The sequence below is a fragment of the Chroicocephalus ridibundus genome, chromosome 16 (genome assembly GCF_963924245.1).
Source record: "Chroicocephalus ridibundus chromosome 16, bChrRid1.1, whole genome shotgun sequence".
NCBI lineage: Eukaryota > Metazoa > Chordata > Aves > Charadriiformes > Laridae > Chroicocephalus > Chroicocephalus ridibundus.
In genome coordinates this window covers 9,694,945-9,706,147 of record NC_086299.1, presented here as the reverse complement: position 1 = coordinate 9,706,147, position 11,203 = coordinate 9,694,945, and the positions used below count along the sequence as shown (strand labels likewise).

General features: G+C 57.7%; 1 protein-coding gene across 1 annotated transcript; it reads right to left on the bottom strand.

The window, feature by feature from the left end:
- Positions 1-372: 372 nt before the first annotated feature.
- MFAP2 (microfibril associated protein 2) lies at positions 373-9,221 on the bottom strand. The gene is given in 12 exon segments (XM_063354122.1): positions 373-694; positions 986-1,059; positions 1,199-1,286; positions 1,554-1,595; positions 1,817-1,895; positions 1,897-1,904; positions 2,004-2,030; positions 3,105-3,191; positions 4,454-4,542; positions 8,537-8,604; positions 8,750-8,818; positions 9,195-9,221. Coding segments are annotated over 12 exon segments (762 nt in total). The 3' UTR covers positions 373-590.
- Between the last annotated feature and the right edge of the window lie 1,982 nt (positions 9,222-11,203).

The following is an 11,203-nucleotide window of genomic DNA, read 5'->3' as shown; positions in this document are numbered from 1 at the left end:
AACCACCACCCAAAATCATTTCGCGTCTCCCAAACGCCCTAAAGCACCCCAAAAATCATTGCCCGCAGCCCTCCCTGCTGCGCCGGATGGCCGGGAATCGCTCAATTTATTGGAACCCCCCCAAAACTATTAGAACACTCCCCCTCCCCCCCACGAAAATTAGAAAATCTGCCCCCCCCCCAAAAAAAAAACGAGTCAGGAGCCGCAATGACCCTTACGCTTTATCTCTTGGATACTCTACGTAGAAAACGGGGCGGCGGGGGCTCGCACCGCTCCCCCTTTACAATATAATAAGGAAAGTAATAAAAATAATAAACCCTCCCCCCTCCCCCTTATTTTTTTTTTTTTTTAATTATTATGTGCACAGAAAGGAGGGGGAAAAAAAAAAAAAAAAAAAGGACTTTTTTGGTTTTTATGCTCTTTCATGCACAGTTTCTTTAGCACCACGGTGAAGATCCGGAGCGGGACGGGGAGCCCGGGAAGAGGAGGATGGGAAGGGGTCGGGATGCCGGGATGCGGCCGGCGCAGGGGAAGGTGGGGGGGAAGAGTTGGGCGGGGGGGAGGGGGCGGTTGTTGTCCCCCCCCGGGGCTCAGCATCCTCCACAGCTGCGGGCGCAGGATGCGACCACGGTTTGGCAGAGCCCGCTGGTGGCCATCACCCCGCACTTGGAAAACTTGTCACGGCAGAGATCGGCTGCGGGGAGGGAGGAAGAACGGGAAAGGAATGATCCCTGGATGCAGGAAAAACAAGGAGGAGAAGCAGCAAGGCCCCCCCCACCCCCCCCCACCCAGGCTGATGCTGCAAGGGGGTCCTCAGTATCCCCCCCCCGCCCCAAAATGGGATCCCGGTTTGGTCCACTGGTGGCGGAGCGATGCCCGGCCCAAATTTGGTTGGTTGCTGGGATTTACCCCCCCCCCACTATGGGAAAAGGAGTGAATAACCCCAATTTGGGGGTTCCCCCCCCCCCCACGCCCCCCCATTTACCTCTCAGCAGCTCTTCGTGGGCGCACACGGTGCGGACGCAGATCTCCTTGTTGATCACGTAAACCCGGCGGAGGCTGGATTGGGGGGGGGGATTAAAAAAAAAAAAAAAAAAAAGATGGGGGTTTTAGCGCAAAAGCGGAGGGGATCCTCACAATATGGGGGGTGGGGGGGGACTGTGTGTGTCAAGGAAGTTTCCCCCCCCTCCCTGCTCGCCTGTAGAAGCAGATCTCGTTCAGGCACTGCTTGCAGGGCTTGTGCACGGAGTAGAGCCTGGTGCAGGGGTACTGCTCCTCCCGGCAGTCTGCGGGGAGAAAAAAGCGGGGGGGGGGGGGGGGGGGGGGGGCTGTCTGGAAAAATCCATGGTGGGGGGGGGCATAATCTGGGAAATCCATGGGGGAAGTCTGAGAAATCCATGAGGGGGAATCCGGGAAACCCATAGGGGACGCCCCGGGGATGGGCTCAGCACCCCCTGGATGCTTTCCTCCCACCTTCACATCCCCCCCCCCCGCCACCCCAGAGGATGGAAACCTCCCCACGGAGTCGGTGGGGGGGGGGGCAAAACACTCACCAAGGGGTCCTGGCTCCGTGGGCTCGGTCTCGGGGGCAGCGGCTGTTGGGGGGGTGAGAGGGGGGAGAGTAAATTTAGGGCTGGAGCAAAAGCATCTTGCAGCCTTTTTGCCCTGGGTTTTAGGGCTGGAGCGTCCTTACGGCACCCGGGAAGCTGCTCCGGCGGGGGGGGCGGGGGGGGGGCACCACTGGGATAAGGGTGCGGGGGGGGATAAGGGTGTGAGGAGCGGAGGGGGGGGGGGGGGGACAGTGGCTGTCACCCACCTGGGGTCGGAGCCGGCACGATTTCGTGCTGGGATTGCTGCTGGGACTGGTACCGAAACTGCTCCTCGGGGGCACGGGGGGGTCACATCTGCAGGGAGAAGAGACAGTGTGGGCACCCCCCCCCCCCTAAAAAAAACCTGCCCCCCCACCCCGGCATCCCGTGGAGGGGGGGGGGGGAACCACTTACCGTGATAATCGTAGTAATCCTGAATTTCTGGGGAAGAAAACAGAAAGGAAGAGCGGAGGCTGAGGACGGAGCGGGTTTAACTGTACGGGGAGGGAACACCATTCCCCCCCCCCACCCCCACCCCCCCCCGCCATCGGGGCCAGGGCTTTCCCACGAGCTTCCCAAATTTTTGCAGCTGAGTGATGGGAAAAAACACCCTCCCGCCACCCCCAGGAACGCACCTGGGCAACATCCCACCTGGGTTTTGGGGTGTTTTGGGGGTTTTCTTTGGTTTTTTTTTGTTTGTTTGTTTTTTTTTAATTAAAAAAAAGCTTAATAAAGGCTTAATAACTAAGTGGCGGCACGAGGAAGGGGAAAGGAGAGGGATGTGTCCGAGGGGGGAGGCGGGAAGGGGTCGGGGGTCAGGGGTCGGGGAGGAGGGGGGGGGAGGTCGGGAATTTAAGGAGCAGGAGAAAAGGGATGGAGGGGGGGAGAAGGTGGGAGAAGAAGGAGGCATCAGGCTGAGGTGGATTTGCCCGGACAAAACAAAAAAAAAAAAGAAAAAAAAGAAGGGGAAAGAAAGGGGAAAAGGCGAAAGAAAGGGGAAAAGAAAGGGGAAAAGAAAGGGGAAAAGAAAGGGGAAAAGGCGAAAGAAAGGGGGAAAGAAAGGGGGAAAGAAAGGGGAAAAGAAAGGGGAAAAGAAAGGGGGAAAGGTGAAAGAAAGGGGGAAAGAAAGGGGGAAAGAAAGGGGGAAAGGTGAAAGAAAGGGGGAAAGAAAGGGGGAAAGAAAGGGGGAAAGAAAGGGGGAAAGAAAGGGGGAAAGAAAGGGGAAAAGGAAAAAGGGGAAAAGGAAAAAGGGGAAAAGAGGAAAAGGAAAAAGAAAGGGGAAAAGAAAGTGGGAAAGAAAGGGGAAAAGAAAGGGGGAAAGGAAAAAGAAAGGGGAAAAGAAAGGGGGAAAGGAAAAAGAAAGGGGAAAAGAAAGGGGAAAAGGAAAAAGAAAGGGAAAAAGAAAGGGGGAAAGAAAGGGGGAAAGGGGAAAAGGGAAAAAGAAAGGGAAAAAGAGGGGGAAAAAGAGGGGTAAAGAGAGGAAAGAAAACCTCTCCCAGTTCAGGGGGCTCTTACCTGATTGCTGGTCGTACTGGGAATATTGTACCGGCTCGGGGTAGGTGATGCCTTCAAACCTGCTGTACTGTCCCTGGACCAGGAGCGCTGCTGGAAAACAAAGCCGGGGGTGGAAAAGCATCACCAGGAGGGGCACAGCCACCCCCAGCTCGGGAATTCGGGGTTCCCTGCTCCGCCTTCCCCCTCGTCCCCCAAAATATTCCCCGCCCCAGTGGCTGTCCCCGGGGAAGAGGGAGAGGAAAGTGGGATGCTCATGGACCAGAACCATCCCGGCGTTCCTACGTTATCCAGGTGCTGGCGGGGATGATCCCGGGCGATCCCGATGTCTGGCAGCACCCGGGTACCACGACCCCCTACCCCCCACCCCCCTACCCCCCCCGGGGAAGGGGCCAGCATCCGGCGATGCTCCCGACACCCCCGGGGACCAGGACGCCCCCCGCATCCCTTGAGAACCCCTGGGAGCTGATCCCGCCGCCGATCCCGGGGCGGGGGGGGGGGAAACGGGGTTCCACGAACTGTCGCGATCACACCGGCAGGATGCTTCGGGGGGGGTGGGGGGGCGGGGAGAAACAGGTCACACACACACACACCCCCCCCCCCCCCAATCCCCGGGATACTGCGGGGACAACACCGTGATGCTCCGTGGTCCATCCAGCCCCCGCATCCCTCCGCCTCCTCACAAGAGGCGTCATCCACGAGCCAGACACCTCCGGGAATGATGCTGGGATGGGATTTATCTTTTCCGCCCGCTGCCCACCCCCCCCCCACCCCCCCCCACACTGCCCCACCCCACCCCCCCCCCACGCTGCCCCCCCTTCCCCTTCCTTAATCTTTCCCAGCTGCTCGCCAGCCTTTGTGCCGCCCAACTGGTTTCGCCCAAAGTTTTCCTGGCTCCAGGCTCCCTGTCGCCTTCCTTTCCATCCCGCCTTTGCCAACCCCCCCCCCCAGCCCCCCCCCTCCGTGGTGCCACCTCGATGTCCCCAGAGCAGCAGGGACTTGGGTGCCAGACCCCACGCCCCCCCTCCCGTGCCCTCCCGGTTGGAGCCGGTCTCAACCCATATAAGAGCTGGTTTTTGGGTTAATTTTGGGGTATAACAGGCAATAAGGTGATGTTTGCCCCAAAGGGTGCAGGCACCCAAGCGTCATTGAGGGGGGGTGGCCGGCTCCTGGGGTGTCACCTCGCCTTGGGGACAATAAAAGGATGGTTTTGGGGTTAATTTTGGGGTATAACAGGCAATAAGGTGATGTTTGCCCCAAAGGGTGCAGGCACCCAAGCGTCATTGAGGGGGGGGTGGCCGGCTCCTGGGGTGTCACCTCGCCTTGGGGACCCCCGGGGAGGGGACACTCACCTGGCAGACACAGCAAGAAGAGCCCCACCGCTCTCATCCTGACGGCAGCGATGGAGGAGCAGCGCGGGCCGGGATGCAGCCGGAGGAGTCTGGATGGGGCAGAGGGAAACGGAGGGGTCAGTGGGGGGGGTGGGGGGTGGGGGGGACGGGACATGGACCCCCCAAACCCCTTGCTTCCTCTCTGCCCCCCCGCCCAGTGATGCCGCGCACCTCTCAGCCCCCGGGAGCTGGCTCAAAAAAAAAAAATAAAAAATATATATATATAAAAAAAAACCCCAAAACCACAAACCCTAAAAAATAAAGAAACCTCCCCCAAAAATGCAGGCTGAGCTTCCCGACCGCTGGCTCCCGGGAGAGAATTGCAAGGGACAAACGCCGGGGGGGTGAGAAATGCCGGGATGTCTGAATCACCGCCATGAGGGGGCACATCTGGACGCCCCCCCCCGCCCCGGGGATAACGGACCCACGAGCCGGAGATTCGGGGCTCTTTTCCTGAGGTTTTTCAGCCCCGCTCCTCGGCAAGGGGCTTTATTTCGGGGGTCCGCGCCGCCGGGGGGAGGCTGCGTGTACTCCGGCATCCCCCAAATCTAAGGGGATGTTGAAATTTGGGGAGGGGAAAAAATAAAAAAAAAAAAAAATAAAAAAAATAATTAAAAAAAAAAAATAAATCTCTCTTTCAAGAAAATTCCCGCGCTGGGGTTTGGCAGCCTCGGGCGTTGGCGGCTCCCCGGCGTTTTCCAAGCGGGGATTTGCATGTCGAGCGTCTGCTTTCCCGACGGGAAGACGAGCCAAGGCCGCAGCCGGGCCCCCTTCCCCAGCGCGGGCTGGCAGGGACCCCGGCTGCCCTTCCCCCTCGTCCCAGGCCAGCTCCCGGCGGGGGGGGGGGTGGGGGGAAATCGGCGTGAGGGGTGGGGGGAAAGATGAATTCTCCCCCCCCCCAAAAGCTCCTTCAAACCCAACCATTTGGCTGGCAGGGATAAAAGACGTCGGCTTTCCTGGCTCACCGGGATGGGGAATCCCTCCCGGCAACCCCGGCTCTGCTGCCGGAGCGGGGAAACTGAGGCACGGGTGGAGAGAAGCCGGACCCATTGGTATCTCGCTCCTGCTAGGCGGTTTGGGCTGAAGTATCAGCCCCCCTCCGTGCCAGGAGGCACCCCAAGCACCCATCCCGGCTCCCGGGGTGCAGCACCCTGGGGCGGGAACGCGGCTCCAGCCCCAGCACAGCACGGTCCCCGTCAGGTTTAAGGCCACGCCGGGGAAGGTGGGGTCAACGGGCCTGACTGCACCTTCACCAGAGCATGGCATCTTCTAGGGACCGTGTCCTCACCAGCACCAAAGCAGAGCACCTTCTAGCCACCACGTCCTGCATCATCAACAGAGTACAGCACCTTCTGGAGACCATGTCCTGCACCAGCACCACAGCGTTGCACCTTCTAGCCACCACATCCTGCATCATCAACATAGTGTTGCACCTTCTAGCCACCACGTCCTCACCAGCACCAAAGCCCAGCACCTTCAGGCCACCATGTCCTGCACCAGCACCAAAGCCCAGCACCTTCAGGCCACCACGTCCTCACCATCACCAAAGCCCAGCACCTTCAGGCCACCACGTCCTCACCGTCACCAAAGCCCAGCACCTTCAGGCCACCACGTCCTCACCAGCACCAAAGCCCAGCACCTTCAGGCCACCACGTCCTCACCATCACCAAAGCCCAGCACCTTCAGGCCACCACGTCCTCACCGTCACCAAAGCCCAGCACCTTCTAGCCACCACATCCTCACAAGCACCAAAGCCCAGCACCTTCAGGCCACCATGTCCTCACTGTCACCAAAGCCCAGCACCTTCAGGCCACCACGTCCTCACCGTCACCAAAGCCCAGCACCTTCAGGCCACCACGTCCTCACCGTCACCAAAGCCCAGCACCTTCTAGCCACCGTGTCCTCAAGATGACCAAAGTGTTGCATCTTCTAGCAATCGTGCCCTTGGACCACCACCGTAGTTGCATCTTCTAGGCATCCTCCCCCATCCCCAGGCTTGTAGGTACTGGAGACGTTGACAACTGATTTCCAGACCCTTCCCAGCTTTGGGAAAACCAGAAGGTCGGTCCCTACCTGAGCTGGGCTGGGATAACCAAGCTCAGCTGATGGTCAGACTTTGGTGGTCCCAAACGAAGCGCCCAGCAGTGCTCTATCCCCCACCCACAGCTGCACCTTGGTGGGACCTGGTCCCCTACAAGCCCCATCTGCTTCCCGTGACAAGGGAAGCCCCAGACCCGGGTTCAACCGAGGTGAAGCGTGTCCTGGGATAAAGGGGATTGCGCGGGGATGAGCGAGATCAACGCACGGCTCTGGGTTTGGTGGGCGCTTGGCCGGCATCTGGGAGGCTTTATCCAGCCCTAGCGCTGCCAGCAGACCTTGGGTTTGGGAGAGCAGCTGGGGCCTGGCCAAGACAAGGCTACTACAGGGCACCGGTGGGGCTTGGGGCTACCTCGAGGTGGCAAAAAGGGACTGGAGATGCCCATCTTGACCTTTGCTGCTTCTCCAGATGGCCAGATCCCATGGGATGCTGACGCCGACGTCCTGTGGCCCCAGATCACCCTGACCCGGCGCTCGTATCCCACCCAGGACAGCTTGGGGCCAGATGGACACCCATCTCTGGAGGCATCACGTGCCGTCCTCCCATTGCTCCAGCGATCCCAAGGACACAGCCACACGGCTCGGGATCAACCGGCCCTGCCAGCCCCTTTTTGTCCCAAAGCGCCCAAGGTTTCTCTCGAGGTCTAATTCCCCCTGAATTTCCTCCAAACTCGGAGATCTTGGCCCAAGCTCGCGGGGTTTGGCCGGGGAACGGGGACAGTTGGGTCACGTCTTCCCCCGACGGCGATGCCGCCGTCTTCTCCTGCCGACGGAGGACACCGAAGCGCCCGCCGTCACCTCCGAACCCGGCCGGGAGCGACGCCGAGGGTCACCGCGACGTCTTCCTTCAACCATGGAGGGGACGAGGCCACCTCCATCCTCCTCCTCCTCCTCCTCCTTCCCCCCACCCACACCTTCTCCTACCACCAAAGCCACCCGGTGGGAAGCTCTTGGGGGGGTGGGGAGGGTGGGGGGGCGGGTTGGGGGTATGACACCCGAGGGGGGGGTGTGTGTGTGTGTGTCCCCCTTCCCAAGCTCCTCTCCCCTCCGCGCAGGGGTCCGGCGACTCCAACCGCGCCAGATGTTTTTGCAACTGCACATCTGGGAACAATCAACCCCGAAGAAAGAACACCACAGTCTCTCCCTTTCATTCTGCTAAACCCCACCTTCCCCCCCCCCCCCCTCCGCCTTTCCCCCCCCCTCCTCCCCCCGCTTTTTTTTTTTTCTTCCCCTTTTTTCCTTTCTTTTCCTCCTTTTTTTTTTTTTTTTTTTTTTTAAGCTCTCCAGTTGCCAGAGAGTGGGAGAACAAAGGGAATATGAAAGGATTCGAAGTTTTTTTGGCCCCCGACCAAAGGTTAACAAAAAAAAAAAAAAAAAACCCACCAAAAAAGAACCCCAACCCTCCTTCCCCCCCGCCCCCCGTTTTCACACATCGCATTTTCCCGTCTCCCCCCCCCCCCCCCTTCCCCCAACAAGAAGGGGGTGGGGGCAAAATCAAGAGATCTATTAAAATATCCCTTTTCTACAATCTCTTTCCAGGATGGAAAAATAAAATAAAAAAAAAAAATTAAAACACACGGCTTCCTTGGGACGTGGGGGTATTTTTAGCCCTTTTTTTTTTTTTTTTTTTTAGAAGCGGTTAAAAAAATCTACTACGAGAGTTGTCAGGCTGCAAAGATTGCCCCCCCCCCAAGCCCTTCCACCCCCTTCGGCACCCCCCCCCAAAAAATCAAGTGGGTTTTGGGGGTTTTCTTTTTTTCCGGAGCTTAAAAAGTTGAAAACGGCTTTTGCGCGTTCGCCTGCCCCGACCCGTGGAGTTTTTAAAACTCCCCCCCAAAATTAGGGGGGGGGGGTGTCCCCAGCATCCCTGCAGGATGCAGGGGGTGGGATGGGATGGGATGGGGGGGGTGGTGGTGGTGGGGGGGGTGTCTTTCGCCTGGTCCTTACCCGCTCTGGGTGTTAGTGCCGGTTCTGCCCTTGCCCACCGCCTTGTTCTCTCCTCTCTGCTTCCAAAAACTCCGAAAGGAGTTTAAAAAAAAAAAAAAAAAAAAAAAAGAGAGAGAAAAAAAAAAAAAAACCACAACACAGAAAAAAAAAAAACCCACCAAAAAACACACCAAAAAAAAAAAAAAAACCCCGAAAAAAAAAAAAACCTCCTACCTCCAACATGGGGGCTCCGCTGGGTCCTAATGCCACACCTGAGCCGGCCCCTTCCTCCTCCTCCTCCTCCTCCTCCTCCCCAGCTGCTGCTTGCTGGGGGGGGAATAATAATTAAAAAAAAAAAAAATATATATAGCAATACGCGCTTATCGATGCGATGGTTGTCAGATCTAGGTTGTTTTTTTGTTTTTTTTTTTGGTTTTTGGGGTTTGGTTTTTTTTTTGGTGGGTTTTTTTGTTGTTTTGTTTCTTTTTCCAGCTGGATGAATTTTAAAGTGAATTGGAAAAGCAAGGCGGGAGGAGGGTGTCGTGCAGCGCCGAGCACGCCGGCGCCCTGTGAGCTGGGTTTTGTGCTGCTGGAGGGTGAGATGGAAGGATCAGGTCGGGGAATTGCTCCGCCATCTCGGATAAACCCCCCCCAAAATGTGAGATCCCGGGATCCCAACCACCTCTCCCGACTCCAATCCCGGCATCGGCGCTCCATTCCCCACCCCCCCACCCCCCCAACGGCAAGGATGCCGCAACCCTGCGGTAGATTGAAAGCTTTATCCCAGGATGGAGGGGGAAAAAATTAAAAAAATCCCCTTTTTCCCCAGCCAGGGTGAGGATGGCGGCAGCCCCTGCGTGGCGGCGGAGCCGGCACTGCTGACCGTGGGGCCCTCTTTCCCCCCGGCTCGCTGGCGGCTTTCCGGAGGATGCGGGATGCCGGCTGCATCCCGGCGAGGCTGGGGATGCTCCCAGAAAAACCCCGCAGCCCGGCGGTGACACCCAGCCTGGCGCCGGGGGATAAAAACACGGAAATTTTCGGCACGTTCTGATCCAAACGGAGGGTGCTGGAGGGGCTGGGATGGAGGGAGAAGGTCTGCGGAGACAGGCAGCGGCGTGCATGGGGATGGGGATGAGAAACAGGGATGAGAAAGGGATGGGGATGAGAAATAGGGATGAGAAACAAGGATGCGGATGAGAAGCTGGGATGGGGATTAGAAATAGGGATGGGGATGAGAAACAGGGATGGGGATGAGAAACAGGGATGAGAAACAGGGATGGGGATGAGAAATAGGGATGGGGATGAGAAATAGGGATGGGGATGAGAAACGGGGATGAGAAACAAGGGTGCGGATGGAAGCTGGGATGGGGATTAGAAATAGGGATGGGGATAAGAAACAGGGATGGGGATGAGAAACTGGGATGGGGATTAGAAATAGGGATGGGGATGAGAAACTGGGATGGGGATGAGAAACGGCAATGAGAAACAGGGATGGGGATGAGAAACAGGGATGGGGATGAGAAACGGGGACGGGGATGAGAAACTGGGACGGGGATGAGAAACTGGGACGGGGATGAGAAACTGGGACGGGGATGTGCAAACTGGGACGGGGATGTGCAAACTGGGACGGGGATGTGCAAACTGGGAGGAGATGCCAGAGATTCTTCACCCGTGGGGCAGGATTGCACCCACCGCACCCATTACACCAACCCCACGACCAGTTGTGCCGAGGCGCGAACATTTCCACAGCCAAGAGGGTCCGACCGCTCTAAAAAAAAAAAAAATGAGGAGAAAACAGCGTTTCAGGCTAGGAGGAGAAGCGGGGGGGCGGTTTAAGATGTTCCCGTCTCCTACCAAGCCTGGTTTTCCAGCCTGAAGGATGGATGAAACCATCCAGACGATTCCAAAGCTCCCATCAAGCTTCCGCCTGCCCCGAAAACCCAGCGTGGCCCTTGCCCCCCCTCCCCGGGCCCTGGTAATCACTAGCCCAGGGCAGGAGCCGCCTGTTAATAATTAAGTGGGACTTTACAAACCGCCCCCCCGCCCCCCCACCGCCGAGGCCAGGAACACCCTGCAAAAACCAGCCAAACAAAACACCCCGGGGGTGGGTGGAAGAAAAAGGTGTAAAGGGGGATCCCCCCCTCCCCGATCCCCGGGTGCCTTTTGTTTTGAAAATCGCCAAGTCCAAGGGAAAAAATCTGGGAGGGTTGTGTGTGTGTTTGGGGTTTGGTTTTTTTTTTTTTAATTTTTTTTTTTTTTAAATTTTTTTTTTTTTTATTAAGCTCAGGAAGGCTGGTTTAATAACTCCAGCCTTGGCTGGGGTTTCAGGAAACCTCTTACCTCTGCTTGTGCCTCATTTCCTGATCTAATCCCCAGCTCCCGGAGGGCAGAGAGGCGCCGCCGGCGCTCGGAGGGGTTTTAGACTTTCCATGCAGGAAGAGTTCCCTCAAGAACCAGCCTTCCATCCCAGAGCCGGGCTGGGAGACGGCCCAAAAAACCCTCCCCAACCCCATCCCACCCCGGCCATCGGCTCTTCCCCTTGCGGGATGCGGCATCTCGATCTCCCGGCTTCGCCTCCCTCGAAGGAGCGAGGTTTTTCCAGCAATTCTGGCTTTTTCCAGCAATTCTTCTTCTTTTCTAGGAAATTCCAGCTGGAAACAAGGCTCCGAGGGAGGGGGGGGTGGGGGG